Here is a 17,992-nt window from a genome sequence, read left to right as displayed (position 1 = left end):
TCCGTCCCCATCCCCCCCCCAAACACACGCCGCGCTCCGAGCTGCATCCAATCAGAGCTGCAGCAGTGAGCACGTCATCCTGTTCTTCCCCAGTGATTTGCTTGCTGGCGCCATTGAGAGCAGTGCCGCAGAGGAGAGCTGAGGCAGGAGAACATAAGCCCTCCCCTGAAAATAAGCCCTCTGGTGTTTTTCTTTCCAAAAAAATAAGACAGTGTCTTATTATCGGGGAAACACGGTAGGACTTTCACCATCCTGGATACCTCCTCTGGATACTCTCCCCTTTGTTAGTGGCTTTCTTATACTGTGGGACCCAGAAATGAACACAATATTTCCACAAACAAATCCAATCTATTGACTCTTGACATTCTTTCTGGCTGTCCCTCATGCATGGGATACTCTCTTTCTTCCAATTGGACCACTTTACTTCCTCTAAGTCCCAACTAAAATCACACCTTCTACAGGAAGCTTTTCCTAATCTCTCTTAATTTCAGTGCTTTCCCTCTTTTAATTCTCCTATTTATCCTGTATATAACTTGTTTTTTTATATATTTGTTTGCATGTTGTCTCTCTTGTTAGATTGTAAACTCCTTGAGGGCAGGGACTGTCTTTTATTTCCTTTTTTTTTTTATCCCAAGCACTTAGCAGGTGCTTAATACATATTTACTGATTGATTGAAATGAGGTCAGAGAGAGACATAGTATAGAGGGATTGTCATTTTCTTCTTCCTATAAGATATGCCCTTCTTAATGTAGCTTAAGATGGCATGAAAAAGATAGATGGGTGTTTGGAGCTGGACTGGACTGAGAGAGGACTGATCTAGACTGGGTTGGCAGGGATTAAGAATGGGAGATGGTGGTGGTGCAGCCCTGGAATTACAAGGACTTAAGTTTAAATCTGGCCTAAGATACTTATTAACTGTGTGACTCTGGGCAAATCACTTAATCCTGATTGCGTTCCTGCCCCACTCCCCACCAAAAAAAGGGGAGATGGTAGAATGGTGAAATAGACATATCTCACAGATAGACATATTGAATAGATATATCTTGGATGATAAATATATTTTAGTAGATATCTACTGGTTCTGGGCAAATTAGTTATTGGTGTTATCATATCATCAACTGGTTAGAAAAAGGTCTAAAGTACGTGCTAAATTAGAAAGGATCATAATCTGTGACTCATTACCAAAGTGTTGCTCATATAGGCCAGGTTTTATCTTGGAAACTACTCAATTATTAATAATCTCTGTAGTTTATCTTTGATATTTCTTCCTTTCCTTTCCCACAGACTGCCACAACCCTATATGTTATAGGGTTATATATATCTTGCCTGAACCAGCATAATTATTGAAGTCAACAAAATATTGTACCATGTACTTGTACTATGCCCAAGGCAACAGGTTCAAAAATCGCTTCCCTGACTTTAGTTTCATTTTCAAACTATCCAACACAACTGACAGATGATTCTTTCTAAAGCACAATTGTAATCATATTCTCTAGCTCGAAAGCCTTGGTGCTTTCCTCATTGCTGGCTAATAAAGCCCAAACTTCTCACTCTTTTAAGGCTTGTATGATCTGGTCTACCCTCCCTTCTAGGTTTATCTCCAACTATTCCTTTTCAGGCACTGTTTGCTCCAACCAAACTGGATGGATCATTGTTTTCTGGGCATGCCCTCATTTTACCTTCCTCTTAAACCTTTTATGGTATTCCCTCTGCCTAGAATGGAGAAGTCCAAGATATTTTATGAAGGTCATGATAGCTAAATTAGTTAAAACTTTCAGCTAGTTTCAGCTGCATGATTCTTTTTGTATTTCAGTTGAATTGTCAAAAACAATATTTCTTTGATTTTACCTATTTTGTCCTTTTCCTAGTTTTTAATGTTTATGTCAGGGTCTGGTATGGAAGGCACGATAGTACAGTGTGGAGTACTGAATCTGAAGTCAGAAGGTGGTATTTGAATCCTGGCCTTTTCACTTACTTTGTGGCCTTTGGCAAGTCACTTCATAAGGGTTTAGTTTCTGAGCCTTGGTTTCCTCACCTGAAAAATGAGGGTATTGTACTAGATAATTGCTCAGATTCCTTCAGCCCTAAAATATACAATCCAAACATTCAGAACAGGCTGATCACAGTTACTTCTGTACTGTGGTAGGGTTCCTCCTGTGTTGCTGATACTGATGATGTTCAGGTCACTCCAGTGAACAAAATACATACAATAGCCCACAGGCCAAATTTGGCCTACCTCCTATTTTCGCATGATATGCAAGGTAAAAATGTCATTTTGTATTTAAAATGTAAAAACCATTGTACAGACCTTGAATTGTACAAAAACAGGCAGAAGGCCATATTTTGACCATAGTTTGCTAACTCCTATCTTAGACTTAGATCCCACTGAAAAGCTACAAGGTTAGACCAGACGGAGAACATTCTATCTACTTCTATCTATCTATCTGCTCATATGCTTTCTATGTTTTGGGTCTCATTGAGATCTGGCTCTGCCCACCTTCTTCCACTTTCCTGCACCTACCAACTCCTTCCTCTATTACACTGCATTCTTGGCTTTCCTTTCTATTTTATTTTTTAAAAATTTCAAAGAAAGAATTCTTCTCTCCCTCTTATCTGTCATTATCTATTAAGGCTCTTCTAAAACTTCTCAAGCTCCCATACAAAATTCCTTCTCTCACATTCTTTGCCTCATATTTTACCCAATAGAGACTATTCACTCAAACTTTCTCCTCTTATTTCACATACCTTTGACAGTATCCTAACTTGTTCCTCCTTTACCCCAGTCTCTGATGAAAAGGTGGCTCTTTTCTTCATTAATATTAATCTCTTGTTCTCATGCTCATGCCTCTGCGTCTTTTCTAGCAGATTGTCTCCACTATCATCTTTCTATTTTCTTGCAATCTTCCAAAATTCCCATCCTAAAAAACAAACCCCAAACCAACCCACATCAGATTCAACAATTTATGCTGCCTATTGTATATTTCTCCTTCCTTTCTCAGTCAAAATTTTTGAAAAAGCTATCTGTAGTACTTCCATTACCTCTCATCTCACTCTAAGCCCTCTACAATCTTAGACCTCATTGCCATTATCATCTTTTATCTCTCTGTGTCCCTTAATTGCCAAATCCAATGGCTTCTTCTCAGTTTTCATTTCCTTTGAGCTCTCTCCAGCATATGACACTGTTGACCACCTAGATACCACTCCTGAATACTCTCTTTTCTTTGAATTTTCATAAAATGGCTTTCTCCCGGTTTTCTTCTTGCCTATGTGACAGTTCCTTCTTAGTTTCCTTCTGTGGTTCATCATCCATTCATAATCCATTCCATTCTCGTTAATGGTGTCTTCCAAGGTGCTGTTCAGGGCTGACTTCTCTTTTCTTCCTACATTTTCTCTCTTGGTCTCATCAGTTCTTATGGGTTCAACTATCATATCTATGCAGATGACTTCCAGATCCATATATTCAGCTCTAGTCTCTCTCTTGACCTCCAGTCCCACATCACTTACTGCCTACTGAATATTTCAAATGGCTTTTCCTGAACTGATCTCAAACTCAATATCTTTAGAACAGATCTCATCATCTTTACTCTCAAACCTATCCTTTCTATTACTGTCGAGCACACCACCATCCTCCTATTAACTCAAATTCACTTGGTGTTGCTTTCACTCTCATTCACCTCACATATATATCAATCAGTTGTCATTTTCAATTGCTTTATTTCTTTCCAGGATGTATTCTGAACTTTCTCTACCATGTTCCAGATACCCTTTTGAGGTGAGGTGGGGAACCTTTGACCTTGAGGCCACATGTGGCCTTCTAGGTCCTTGGCTGCGGCCTTTTGACTGAGTCCAAGTTTTACGGAACAAATCATTTTATTAAGGGAATTTGTTCTGTGAAGTTTGGATTCAGTCAAAGGGTTGCACTTGAGGACCTAGAGGGCCACATGCGGCCTTGAGCCCACAGGTTCCCCACCCCTGTAAGAAACTTCATTCTGCAAGTTCACTTTAGCTCTGAAATTCACACACTGGAAATACCCTCTGCCCACATAGATTCTTCCTTTACAGCTCTTCCTAGAACCTTCATATAAGAAGACCAGTCACATCTTCATTCCTCTCCAGGATGTGTTCCATATTTCTTTACCATTCTCCTGAACCTGACATCTTGATCTCTTTTCCATCTTCCCTCATCCTTTTCAGCTTCCCTTTGTGTTGTCTTTCCTCGTTAAAAAGTAAGCTCCTTGAGGGCAAGAATTGTCTATTTGTATTTGTATTCTGGGGACTTAATATAGTGTCTAGCATATATTAAGGGTTTAATAAATGCTTGTTGATTGAAAGATTGACATATTTTGTTATTTCTGTAGCCAGAACATCTTCCAAATATGTTCCATTCTCTTCGTTCACACAACCACTGCCCAGTTAAGGGACTCATCACCTTTCAACTGGACTATTGCAATAGTCTTCTAGTTTCTACTTGTTGGTTCCAATTCATTCTCCATATAGTAATTTTCCCAAAGCAGGTCTGACCATGACATTTTAAAACTGCCTATTGTTTCTAGGATTTATTATTATTATTGACATTTAAAGTTCTTTCCATCTTAGCCTACTCCTTGAGGGATCTCTTGTAACAAAGTAAAACAATTAAGCAAAACTAATGTAACCTCTCTCTCAAAGCCTATTGTTGTAGAATTCTCCTTATTGGTGGTGATGGCTCTTTGAAGGGCAGGGTGGAGCTGGTGAGAGGCGAGAGATTCATTTCTTGGTCAGTCCCCCCTCTGGCATTCATCAAGGCTAGTACCTCTATGTGAATCCCACTTTGAGACTCAGTAAATGACAGTATTCTTCCAGTGTAGCACATCAAGTCAGCTTCCAGTTTTGAGAAAGATGGAAGAGGCCAACCTCACTTCAGGTTGCTGAAGGAAAAGACTCTGGGAGGACATGAAAAGAACAGGCAGACTCCATCATGTCCCTATTCCCACCTTGCCACTCTAGATACTTCAGAGTTTCCCCTTGGGTGAGATCTAGGACACTCCCATTTGATTGGGCTCAGTTATCTCCCTGCTAATGGGAGAGTGCCTTCATTTTGTATTGTCTGGTGTATATTTTCATATGTATACCTTCTCTGATTTACTTTGTTATGATTTGGATAAATGGGTTTCTTTGCTATTCTCTATATGTATTCATTGTGGAACCAGTATTAGGTGGGAAAGGGGTAAAATCTTGAAAATAGAACTTGGCGTCTTCCCTTACAGCCCCCAAATGACAAGGTAACCAAAAGTTGGATGGAACCAAATCATATTTCCTAGATGAACAATATTTAAGGGAGCAGAGAGATGCACTTCTAGGGTGATACCCCCTTCTCTCTGAAGAGAGCAGGGTAGTTTCTGGTCCCAACCTCCTGCCTCCCCTCCTGTCAGGAATGAAAGTCTCCCTTGGAGAAAGGTGTGGGGAAAAGAAGCTAGAAATGTCTCTTCTGCCTTCCTTTGAGCTACCCACAAGTACAATGCCTTTATCACACATGGGCTCTGTTGCATATTTGGGGTCCCCACCTCTATCATCTCTTCCATAAAAATAGTATTCTCATCAGAAAGTAATGTAACATTTCACATCTGCAGCATCTCCCTCTTCCCTTTTTAAAAAAAGAAGTTGTAATAGATTCTTGGTTTCATATACAATCTCCTATCTTTATATATGGAAATACTCATATTTGTTGGTTAATGTCACCTTCAGAATAATATGATTCAGAATAATATGACCATTTCTTTTAAAAAAGGAAGTTGTAATAGATTCCCAATTTAATATATAATCTTCTCTGATCTTTGTATATGGAAATACTAATATTTGTTGGTGAATGTCACGTTCAGAGTAATAAAAGTTAAAAAAAAATTTGTTCTGCTTTGTCATTCTCTTTGTATTGCCATTAAAATCTCCTATTCCTGCCATAGGTTCCTGATAATTACCCTGCTATTCAGTTATCTATCGACTTATTTATCAATTATTTAAAGTAATTAATAGCCTTATTTAATAACGCAGTTAATTATTTAATGCATCCAGAACCCTTAGTTCATGGCCTCTAGCTCCTCATTTCAGCTGGGTGGACTGGCCCTGTTGTGAACACATGATTGGCATTTCTCACTCCAGCCATGTGAGATAAGGTTCGGAGACAGCATTTATTTTAGACCTACACCCCGCAGGACGAAAGTCATCAGTATTCGGATCAAGAAGAAACGATTCTACTTGAGGACAAGGGCAAGAGCCAGCAGCCCTGGGCACCGCCGAAGCAGCAGAGTTCATGCACCACAGGGCGGCCGCCCCACAAGAAGCACCGCCTCCTCCGTCTCCAGGGCGGGGACGCCAAGTGTTGCTACCTGACGTCATCAGCGCGCGCCGAGGCCTTGGTCACCTCCAAGCTGCAGGAGCACGAGCCGGATGGACCGAAGGCCATGGGGACCTGGCCAAGGCTGCTGCTGCTGCTCCCCGCGGCCTCTCCCCGGGGCTGTGTCCGCCGCTCGGCGTGGCCGATGAGCATCCCGGCCTCGCCTTGGCGGCCGCGGGTCAGTAGAGGCACTGTGGGACGAGGGCGCGCTGGGGGACTAGACACTTTGTCTTTTACTTACCCAGAAGTCACCTAGTCCAGGCTTGTTGTCGTTCAGTCGTTTTCTGTTCATGTCCGACTCTCCGTGACCCCATTTGGAATTTCCTTGGCAAAGATACTGGAGTGGTTTGTCATTGCCTTCTCCGGCTCATTTTACAGGTGGGGAAACCGAGGCAAAGAGTTGCACAGGGTCACACAGCTAATGCGTGTCAGATTGAATTTAGGAAGATAAGTCTTCTTGACTCCAGACCCAGAGCTCTATCCACTTCGACACCTAGTGCCCCCTCCACCCATTTTGCTTTTAGTCCAAGCAGCCACTCGCATTTTACCAATGAGGAAACCGAAACCAGATGTAAAAGTGACTTGAGGCTGCTAGATGACACAGTGGATACACTAGGACTTGGATTCAGGTAGACATGACTTCAAATAAGACCTTAGCCACTCCTTTAGTTGTGTGACCTTTGGCTAGTCACTTAATTTCACTCTGCCTCAGTCTCCTCCTTTGTAAGATGGGTATAATAATAGCACCTACCTCCCAGGGTTGTTGTGGCTGTGCAAACCCCAAAGCACTCCGTAAATACTAACTCTAATTGTCCAGGATCCTAAGGGACAGAATCAGGAGTTAAACCCATGCCTTTTGCCTCCAACTTGACTTTGGCTTCTCCAGTCCTGTAGTACTGGGGAGTCTTTCTTCTCTACTATTGTTAACTGTTCCTCATGCTGAGGGACAGATGATGAACATGGGATATGGGAGGTAGAGTCGTCTGGATTAATTCCTTTTCTAGGCATCTCTCTCCCACTCAACTAGGACATGTGGTAATAGGAGACAGGAGAGTAGGTGGTCACAGACCATGCAGTTAGAATGGAATCTATGTATTAAATGAAACTTAATTGGTATTCAGAGGAGTTTCAAGAATAGGGAACAAACTGGAAGAGTTAAGACCCTTTAGAAACTTCTTCCCTCAGTTTTTCACAGATCTAGAGCTTGAAAAGACCTCAGAAGTCACCCAGTTCTTCCTCATTTTACAGGTGAAGAAACTGAGATTCATTGATGTCAGGAAACTTGTTTTGTACTATATTTGCTTGGGGGAGGTTGAAACTAGGCCCTCTCAACTCCAGAGCAAGCATTCTTTTCATTGTAACATAGTTTCCTTCTTTCTCCATTTAGTCACACTCTCCAGGGTGTCCTAAAAATCTTAGTGCAGTTTTAATTTATTAATGCTTAAAAGTAAAGTTTTAGTAGTAAAGTTTTAATAGTAAAAGTTTGATGCTTTAATAGCTTAAAACTGCACCAAGACTTTTGAGACACCTTCATATTGAGACATGTTTCATATTTTCTATCTCATATCATCCATTTGAGAATTTTCAAGTTCCATGATCATTGTCATCAGTTTTTACCAGTTTTTCCCTTAGGAGTTAATTATGGCTGACCACAGGCTGAGGTAGTCGACAAGAGCAAGATTGAATAAAAAAGAGAGTGTTTTTAATGATTGGCTGTCAGTAATTTTAACCTATGTTTATTTTTGCATACCAAGCACTTTAAACAATTGCTATAGATAAGCATGTTGATGATTTTATTCTAAATATATAATATATATGTGTGTGTTTTTTTTTTTAAAGTCATCTGGTGTTGACAGTGATGTCTTAAAAGACAGAAGAGCACAGATCATGGCTCGAGGACTTCCAAAACAAAAACCTATAAAAGGTGTTAAACAAGTCATCGTAGTGGCTTCTGGAAAGGGGGGTGTCGGAAAATCTACTACAGCAGGTATGTTAAAATTGCATATGGGATCTTTTTCTGATTTAAGAACATGTTAATTTTAGTATTTTACTGGTATCTACTGTGAAAATTATCATTTATTAATATTTATTGTCAACATTGAACAAGCATTAATCTTGAAAACAAGATGTAAAAATTTCAACACAAATAAATGTATTAAACTTACCATGAAAAAGGGATCATGTTAGGAGCTGGGAACACAAAGATGAAAAATTACATACATAATCCTTGGTCGAAGTGGGCTTAGAGGGTGCTTGAGAAATGTACAAATGAGAATTTGAAAACATCAGAGGAGAGATCCAGAAAAAGCACTCCAGCAGATCTGAAAAGAACACTTTCATCTGGGTGGGGATCAGGGCAAGGGTGACACTTGAGCCTAACCTTAAAAGAAGAGAGAGATTTTGATGAGGAAGGAGTGATTCTAGGCATTGAGAATGGCCCGCACAAATACACGTAGGTGAGAAATGACATGTTGAGGTGGGAGAACAGTTGCTAGTCGATTTTATCAAGAATGTAACATCTTGGTGAGGCACGTAGGTGCTGTAGGTGATAGAACATTGGACTTGGAATCAGAAAGATCTGAGTTTGAATCATGCCTCAAGACACTTATTAGTTGCTATATCTCCAGTGCTCAGCACAGTACCTGGCAAATAGTAGTACTTAATAAATGTCATTTGACTAATCAACTGACCTTGGGGATAGTACCCAACCTCCTCCAGCCTCAGTTTTTTCATTTGTAAAGTTGGGCTAATAATCTCACAGTTACCTCCAGAGTTGTGAAAAATCAAATTAAATAATATAGGTAAACACTTTGAAAACCTTATATTATTATAAGGTTTATAATTGATATATCATATTTAATATATAGTATATTATAAGAATTATAGCTAGCATTAATATGTCACTTTAAGGTTTACATAATACTTCATAAATATTACCTTATTTAATCCTCACAACATCCCTGGGAGTAGCTATTATTATCCCCATTTTACAGATGAGGAAGCTGCATCAGAGAGTGCTTAAGTGACTTTCATAAGGTCACATAGCTGAGTAAGTGTCTGAGGCAAGATTTGTACTCAGGACTTATTGACTCCAGGTTAAAGTGCTGTGCCACCTAGCTGCCTTTATTATAAATATTATTAATGTAGTATGTGTGAAGGAGGTGATGTGGAATAAGACTGTAGAGGTAAGTTGCAGCCAAATTGTAGACTTTAAATTCCTTGTCAAGGATTTGATTTTCTCCTGGAAACTGAAGGTTTTTCAGCAAGGAAGTCACATAGACACTTGCATAAGGAAGATGATCTTGGCATTTGTGTGAAGGCTAATTTGGAGAGGAGAGATTCTAGAGCATAGGAGACCTTCTTGAGGCTGTCAGAATAGTAAAGACCAGAGTTAAAAAGGCTCTGCCCTAGAGTAGGGGTTATTTGAGAAGAGAGGAGATTATAGATTTGAGAGATAATGGACAGAACTTGGCAGCTGAACAGATGTGGGAGGTGAGGGTGAAGGAAGAGTCAAAGATTACTTCTCTTTTTCTACAGGAAGCCTTTGACAACGTGTCTTAATTCTAGTGTCTTCCCTCTGTTTTATTTCCTGTTTGTTGTCCTGTGTGTACTTTGTACATATTTGTTTGCTTGTTGTCGCTCTCATTAGATTGTGATCTTCTTGAGGGCAGAGGTTGGCTTTTGTTTCTTTTTCTGTCCCCAGTGCTTTGCACATAGTAGATGTTTAGTAAATGTTTATTGACTAACTGACTTTGCAAGCCTTTGTGAGTAATACTACAGTGTGCCAATATTAGAATATTAGGAATAGAAAAATTGGGAAGAAAGGCAGGTTTTGGAGGGATGATGAGTTCATGTTGAGGTACCAGTGGAACATCCTTATGGATATGTCTAGCAGGCAGTTGAAGATGTGATAAACTCAGGAGAGAGTTTGGAGCTGGATATATAGATTATGGAGTTGTGTGTAGAGTATGCAGAGTGACAGTTGAACCCATGGGAGTAACTGAGATGTTTTGTAAAACAAAAAAAAGAGAAGGGGGGGTAGGTCAAGGATCATATCCTTAGGGAACTCTCACACTTAGAGAGTGTGAACCATCGAGGGACACTGAGGAGTGGTCAGACAGGAAAAGCAGAAGGGAACGTATCATAGTTACTAAGGGACAGAGATATGCTTAGGAAGAACAGCTGGTCAATAGTGAAAACTCTTAAGAAATACATATTTCTTATTTTAAAATTACATCTCAGTACAATTTAGAAAGTTATTAGGCAGTACATTGTTAATTTCTTATACCAGTGCCTGGTATACAATTGTCAAATCAAGTCAGCAGCCATTTATTAAGGGTCTGCTATGTGTCAGGTGCTGTGCTAATCTCTAGGATACAATGAAAAGGCAGTAGGCATTTAAGAAACATTTTTGAATTGAATTATTAAATGCATAATTCAGACACTAAATAATAATTGAATTGTTAAGTGAATGACAGGGCAGCTAGATGGCATAGTGGATAGAGTGCTGGGCCTGGAACCAGAAAGACTCATCTTCCTGAATTCAAATGTGGCCTCAGACACTTCCTGGTTGTGGGTCCCTGGGCAAGTCCCTTAATCCTGTTTGTCTCAGATTCTTCATCTGTAAAATGAGCCGGAGAAGGAAATAGCAAACCACTCCAGTATCGACGCCAAGAAAACTCCAAATGGAGTCATGAATGGTTGGACATGACTGAAAAGTGACTCAACAGCAAGTGAATGATAAATGCCATCAGAGTTCACAGGTAGGAAGGTAGCCTGGAGTAATTTGGGAGTTGGGTAAGGTTTCGCTGTTTCGAGAAAAGTGAGACAGGTAAAATGATAGTTTATGTAAAAAGTCTACAGTTACAAAAGTATAAGATGAGTTTTAGGGATGAAGAATAAACTGATTTGACTGGGATAAAGGTTTTAGGAATGTGAGCAGTTAGAAATATGTCTGGAAAGATGGGTTGGGACCATATTAATAAATGGCATGTTATTATTTATTATCATTTTTCCTGTCTTTGATTATAGTAAGAGTGTCTCCTAGTAGGTGCTTAATACTTTGTTGAATTGGATTGATTACTTTTAAGCCACCAATTCAGAACCATCTAATCTGCTTTTCAGCTAATGAAAATGTCAACATTCTTTTACTCCGCCATCTTGGCTCTGCCCCAGATTTCTCCATTCTTTACTTGAGAACTTTCTACCTTTGGAAACCCCAATAAGAGGAGAAGTAGGGGCAGGACTTGGAGGAGAACCAAGCCTGATAACGTTTACTGAGAAAAGGGTTTGTGGCTTCCCAGAGTTGAACTTTTCAGAAAATGAAAGGGGCATGTGGCTTTTGTCTTTCCATTCTTCAGGGATCTGTGATTTTATGAGTATGGCTATTTCTTCAGTCACAGAGCTCTCAATTCTTACCCCCTCCCTAGTTCAGAGGTTTTCTAAGCTTATCTGGATTGGTCTTTATACAGCAAATATACAATCTAGATTTTACCTTGTACCTAAACCTTTTGAACCTGGAAGTAACTGACAAAGACTTTGTGTTTCACAGATAAAATCTTTGAGAACTCAGGCCTAGCTCTATGCCTTGATTAGGCATTGGAGAAGGGCTTTAGTATAGATTCTTTTTCTATCAAGTCAGTTACTGGCAAACTTAGAACTTTTTAGTTTTTATTTCAATATGTAGTTTGTCCTCTATACCAGGAGATTGGTTCTTAATCTTTTTTTTGTGTTGTGGACTCTTGGCAGTCTGGTAAAGCTTGTGGACCCTGTCTTAGAATGATATGTAGGATACAAAGGAAACCAATTATATTGAAGTAGTTATCAACATATGTAAAAAAAAAGTTCATAGACCTCAAGTTTTCATTAGTGAATTCAATAAATGTTTTTTTTGTATATATTGTGTATTTACTTTTATCTCTTTATATTGTGTATTCTCAGTAGAGATATGAACTCTTTGAATGAAGAGGCAGTTTTCATGTTTGTCTTTGTATACTTAGCACCAACACGGTGTTTGGTAAAGTTTGAGCATTCAAGAAATACTTGTTGAATTGAATTTCCAACTTCAGGTATTTTTTTTCTTTCTTCTGCTAGCCTTCACATTAAACTTTTTTTTTTCCTCCAAAATGCTTCCAAAACTTGTGCTCAGTATTTGGACCACAAAGGAGTAAAGAAATTGTAGCTTTCTATGGCAAGTCGAAGCTTATTGCTTTCAAAAAGAGCAATAGAATAAGAAGGAAGGGATGCGATCAATGAGCTGAAGGGAGGGTGAAAGGAGATTTATGGGAAAAGCTAGAGGGTTAAGGCAGACCATCCATTCTGTGAGTTATAAGATGGTATCTTAAGAGTTTAGCACTCCTTCTAAGAAACATAAAGGTGTTTGTTATTAGTAGATAATTATGTATTTTTTTGAAGTTTAGGATGAGGTAGCTTTTGACATCTGCCTAATGCTTGCTTTCCCTTCCCTAATTCTGGTACCATGAACCCTGAATCATATCAGCCCTGCCATTATTCCTAGATGGAATGTCTTTATCTGCTTTCCCAGGGCTTCACTCACCATCTCTGTAACTTTCCAGCCTAAGTGTCCCCTTTATGAAATCGAACCCATTATAATGTAGTAAGATCCTTGAGGACAGAGACTGTTTTTATTTAATTTTAAAATTTTTTGTATTTATGTCTTCAGCAGTTAACACATTGCTTGGCACATAGTAAGTGCTTAATAAATGCTTTTTCATCAAACTAGTTAATTAATTCATCAAACCAGTCAATCAATTCATCAAAGTCAGTCAATTAATATTCTTTTCCCCAAGCTTCATGATTTTAATTTGCATTAGATGGGAAGGACTTTTTTGAGATGTGAAAATTTTACCTTATGATAAACTATTGTAGTGTTAGCATGTGTTTACATTGCTCTTCATTTTTCTACATAACTTATGGACTTGGTAACAGCTTTGTGTGGGAGTGTGGAACTTTTTGTCTAGCTTTTTGAACTATAGTAGCAATAGTTCCATTCCGTTATTTATACACAGTTCTTTTAAAATTATATTCTGGACTTTTGAATCTGAGTTGGAAGGGACTTTAGACGCTTTCAGTTTCAAACTCATTGCAGAGTGGCCTCTACAACAACCTTGATATCTGTGGCTGTCCAGCTTTCAGTTTTGGACATGTCCATTGAACTACATAGAAATCTAATTCTGCTTTCGTTTGGCCACCATTCAGATATTTAAAGATAGTTATCATATTCTCACATAGGTATTTTCTTTTCTAGGCAAAGATCCCCTGGTTTCTTCAACTATACTCCAAATGACATGGTCTCTAAATGTTGTATGTGTTTCCTGGATTTACTCTGTCAGCATCTCTTAAATGCAGTGCTAGGAACTAAGCATAATATTCCAGATGTGGTCGGATTAGTCAGACTACAGTGAGGCTGTCTTTTTTTTCATGATACTGTAGATATTAGCACAGCCTAAGATTGCATAGAAAGTAGCTAAATTAAAGGTTGGCTCACACTGATCTTGAGGTCACTTCTCTTTCTTTTTCATATGTTGCTCCTAAGTCAGAGTTTCACCCATCTTTTTCTTTCTTGCATATTTATCCCTGTGAGAAGCAGTATAACATAGTGGACGGGTATCCAGCCAGGAAAACTTGGATTCAAACCCTGTTTTTGACACATACTGGCTGTGTGATCTCAGTCCTCCAGGAGCTGTGGCTATAGTCACTCAGACTGTAAGTTACAGAGACTGCTGATCTACATTAGTAGAGGGAGTGAAGCTCCTTGTACCGGTGTATTTGGGGGCCTACTCCCTATCGTTATCTGAGTTCAATTTTATCTTGTTCGTTTTAACCTCTCAGGTGATTTTTTGGAAACCTTATTCTTTTTTTTTATCACCATTCCAGCTTTTGTGTCATCTCCAAGGTTGATAGGTGTGCCACTTATATCTTCAACTGGTAATAAATAGATTTAACTGGGAAAGAATAACCCTTTAGTGTATCATTGAAATTCTTCTCCAAACTGACTTGATGGATTATTAACCAATATCCTTTGTTTTTAGTTGTTCAACTAGCTGTGAATCAACCTAATTGTAATAACACCCAGTGCATGGCTCTTCCATATAAGAAGTTTTGTCAGATGCCTTGATGAAATCAAAATATGCTATAGTATATCTGGCAGATACCTGACCTACCCCTGAAATAGTAATTGAGGTTTGTAGGGCATAACATATTCTTAGCAAATCTCATCATAGCCCCCATTACTTCCATTTTTAAGTGCTCCTTAACTATCTGTTTAGTAATTTGTCCTACAATTTTCCTGGGCATCTTTTAAAATTCATAGGTCTGTGCCTTCTGAAACCTTTCTCTTTATTTTGAAAATTGACATATTTGTTTCCAGTGTTCCTATACAGTGGTCTGTCCTCCAGGGTTGCAATTTCTTATATATTTTCTGATATCTACTGTGTATGAATTTGGAGACTTGAACTCATTTGAAGTAGCCAGGTGTTACCTTGCTATCTCTTTGCTTACCTTGGCCTTCAATTCACTGTATGTGTGTATATATATATATATATATGTACATATATATATATATATATATATAATCAGATCAGGGGTTCTTAACATTTAGTGTGTCATGGACTTCTTTGACAGTTTGGTAAAGCTTATGGACTCCTCAGAATGTTTTTAAATACTTAAAATAAAATACATAGAATTTCAAAGGAAACCAAATATGTTGAAATAGTTATCAAAATAATAAAATGAAAACAAAAACAGGTCCATAGACCTCAGGTTAAGAACTCCTATCCTAGATAGAGAAAAAATGTAAATGATTCGACTTTCTTTTTGTCTCTTAACATTAAAATATTTGATCTTTTCACTTGGCTTGGTTCTTCCTCAATAAATGCTTATTAAATGCTTACCACTTTTAAGGATCTTTGCTAGGCAGTAGGACTTTTTTTTCTTTTGCGGGGGAAGGCAAGGCAGTTGGGGTTAAGTGACTTGCCCAAGGTCACACAGCTAGTTAAGTGTCAAGTGTCTGAGGCTGGATTTGAATTCAGGTTCTCCTGACTTCAGGGCTAGTGCTGTATTCACTGTACCGCCTAGCTCCCCTGCAATAGGACTTTGAAGATGAAAAATATCTTAGTCATTTTTCTGAAGAAGCTTATGGTTAAGTCTTACTGAGAATTTAATGATAATAATAACAAATGTGTATATATATATACATATATACACATATTTTGTGCTCACTTCTTTAAGGTTTACAAATATCTTTACGTTTGTCATCTCATTTAATTTTCATAACAACCCTGAGAGATAGGTCCTATTGTTATAATCATTTTGTAGGTGAGGAAACTGAGGCACAGAGATGTTATGAATTGCCCAGTGTCTCACAGCTAGTGAATGACTGAGGTAGAATTTGAACTGAAGTCTTCCTGACTTGAAGTCTAGTATATACACAGATAAGTACATATACAGATAATACCTTCTAAGGGGTAATGCAACAAAAGAGAAACTGGGATAGTACTCTAGGGAAATTTGAGGAGGGAGAATAAACTTTCAGGGAGAATCAGGAAAGTACACACAGGTAGTGGCACCCGATCTGAGCTTTGAAAGAAGATAAGATGCTAGATGGTACAGTGCTTAGAGTACCAGGCTTGGAGTCAGGAAGACTTGACTTCCTGAGTTCAGATTTAGTGTCAGATGCTTACTATGTGACCCTGGGCAAGTCACTTAACCCTGTTTGTCTCACTTTCCTTATCTCTAAAATGAGCTGGAGAAGGAAATGGCAAAGCACTTTGGTATCTTTGCCAAGAAAATCCCAGATGGGGTCAAGAAGAGTCAGACACGACTGAAAAATGAGTCAACAGCAAGATTTTGAAAGTGACACATGAGGAGGAGTGTTTTAGCTATGTCTCAGGGCCTGTAGGAATGCAGAGAATGTTAACAACTGAAGATAACTCAGTAGCTACGATTTCTAGATACTAAAGCCTTAGAAGTTGGTAGTTACTCTGGTAATAATGCATTTTTCCATGTTTGTATATTTCTTGTTCACTCTTCCTCAGAATGTCACCTTCATGCCTTGATTGGAATACAATAGTTTCTTTAGATGTAGAAGAATTCTGAGGTTGGATGGACAAGGATATAGGTCTGTTTCTTTATTACTTTCCCCTTTGTTACAAGAGGTCCCCAGAACTCACAAACATGTGTTCCCAGAGTTAATTTGTAAGTTGGCTGCTTGGAATGCTAACACATTTTTCCTGTTGTGCATAGCAGTTAGATACCTGTGCTATCTCCCAAATTTTAGCCCATAAATGACAGAAATGGCCCGTTGCCTCTGATGACATTGTGTCTATGGAAGGCAATGACCTAATGAGCAATTAGAACGTTTTTCCTATATTAGGCACAGAAGCTAAAAGGAAATGTGGCATTGCTGGAGTCATACAGAATCCCATTCCTTGCTGCTAAATAAGCTACTATCTACCCAGTGTGAAGTGATAAGAGAAGCCATAGGCTTCCATGTCGGGAGAGATTTGTCCCTGTCTTTGAGGAGGGTCAGTGAGGGGATGGATAATGAGATAGGACAGTCAGATGATTAATTTTTAGTCTGGGGATCAGGAGGGAGGAATCTAGGCCAACTATTCATAGAAAAAGGTCGTCATAAATGAGACATTTATAATTTTCAGAGTACCTAGAGTTCATATTAAAAAATCGATAGGATTATGGCCATTGATAATCAAGTGTGATGTAGGCACTTTTCTCACAATGATAAGCAGTGAGCTCCTGGAAAGCATTCACATTAAGTTCTCTATTTTAAAAAAGTCTGATAACTTTTTCAAGAGAAATGTTCAATTCAAATTTCAGGAGAAATTTCTTTTGCTAGGTTGAATACCTTATTTAAAATTTCAAAATTGGGTAAAGTCGTATGATGGTTATATTTGAAAATCACCATTTACTGCTATTTTCCATGCTATTTTCCAATCCCAGTGATTTAAAAAAGCAAAGGGAGATGTATTTAAATTACTCCTACTTTGGTTATCACATTATAAGCATTTGAATATAAAAATGTCTCAAAAAGTATAAGAAAATATTAATGAAATTTCTTTTTTTTTTTCCTTTCAGTGAATCTTGCACTTGCTTTGGGAGCAAATGATTCGGTATGTAGGAAAATAAATGGGAATGCCATTAAATTTTTGGAAAATTGAAAGAAGTCAGAGTTAATGAGTATACTAATGTTTTTTATGTATGGTGCAAGTAACTGAAAAATGTTCTCATTTTTAAGAAACAATAATATAGTACTGGCTTGAATTTATATATTGTTTTAAGGTTTGTAAATCTATTCATATGTTATCACGTTTCATTTTCACAACAACCCTGTGAGAGAGGTGCTATTATATCTTCATTTTACAGATGAGAAAATGGGGGCCAAGAGAAGTTAAGTGACTTGCCAAGGGTCACACAACTAATAAGTGTCTGAGGCTAAATTTGAACTCAGGTCTTCTTGACTCTAGGCCCAGTGCTTTATCCATTGTGCCACCTAGCTTCTTCTAGCATAAGGAGTAGCATGTTGTTTAAAGAGTAGCATTCTTTATTGGTTGGTTCCCATCGCCAACCCTTACCTTGTGTAGTTTT

The 17,992-nt window shown here is 38.5% G+C and overlaps 1 protein-coding gene across 2 annotated transcripts in view; it reads left to right on the top strand.

Moving 5' to 3' along the window:
* The first annotated feature begins 6,342 nt into the window (after positions 1–6,342).
* Positions 6,343–17,992, top strand: part of NUBPL (NUBP iron-sulfur cluster assembly factor, mitochondrial) — a 340,914-nt gene continuing 329,264 nt past the window's right edge. Inside the window, exons 1-3 of one of the 2 annotated variants that reach the window (XM_069105984.1) lie at positions 6,343–6,548; positions 8,210–8,357; positions 17,483–17,517. In XM_069105984.1, coding sequence (XP_068962085.1) covers positions 6,438–6,548; positions 8,210–8,357; positions 17,483–17,517 — 294 coding nt within the window. In that variant the 5' untranslated portion in view covers positions 6,343–6,437. The remainder of the gene's footprint in view (positions 6,549–8,209; positions 8,358–17,482; positions 17,518–17,992) is intronic. The other variant, XM_069105985.1, reaches the window with a different exon arrangement.

This window comes from Petaurus breviceps, unplaced genomic scaffold (assembly GCF_028583685.1).
Source record: "Petaurus breviceps papuanus isolate PSGF00001 unplaced genomic scaffold, PetGlider_PUasm1.0 77, whole genome shotgun sequence".
Classification (NCBI taxonomy): domain Eukaryota; kingdom Metazoa; phylum Chordata; class Mammalia; order Diprotodontia; family Petauridae; genus Petaurus; species Petaurus breviceps.
This window is presented reverse-complemented; position numbering and strand designations above follow the sequence as displayed.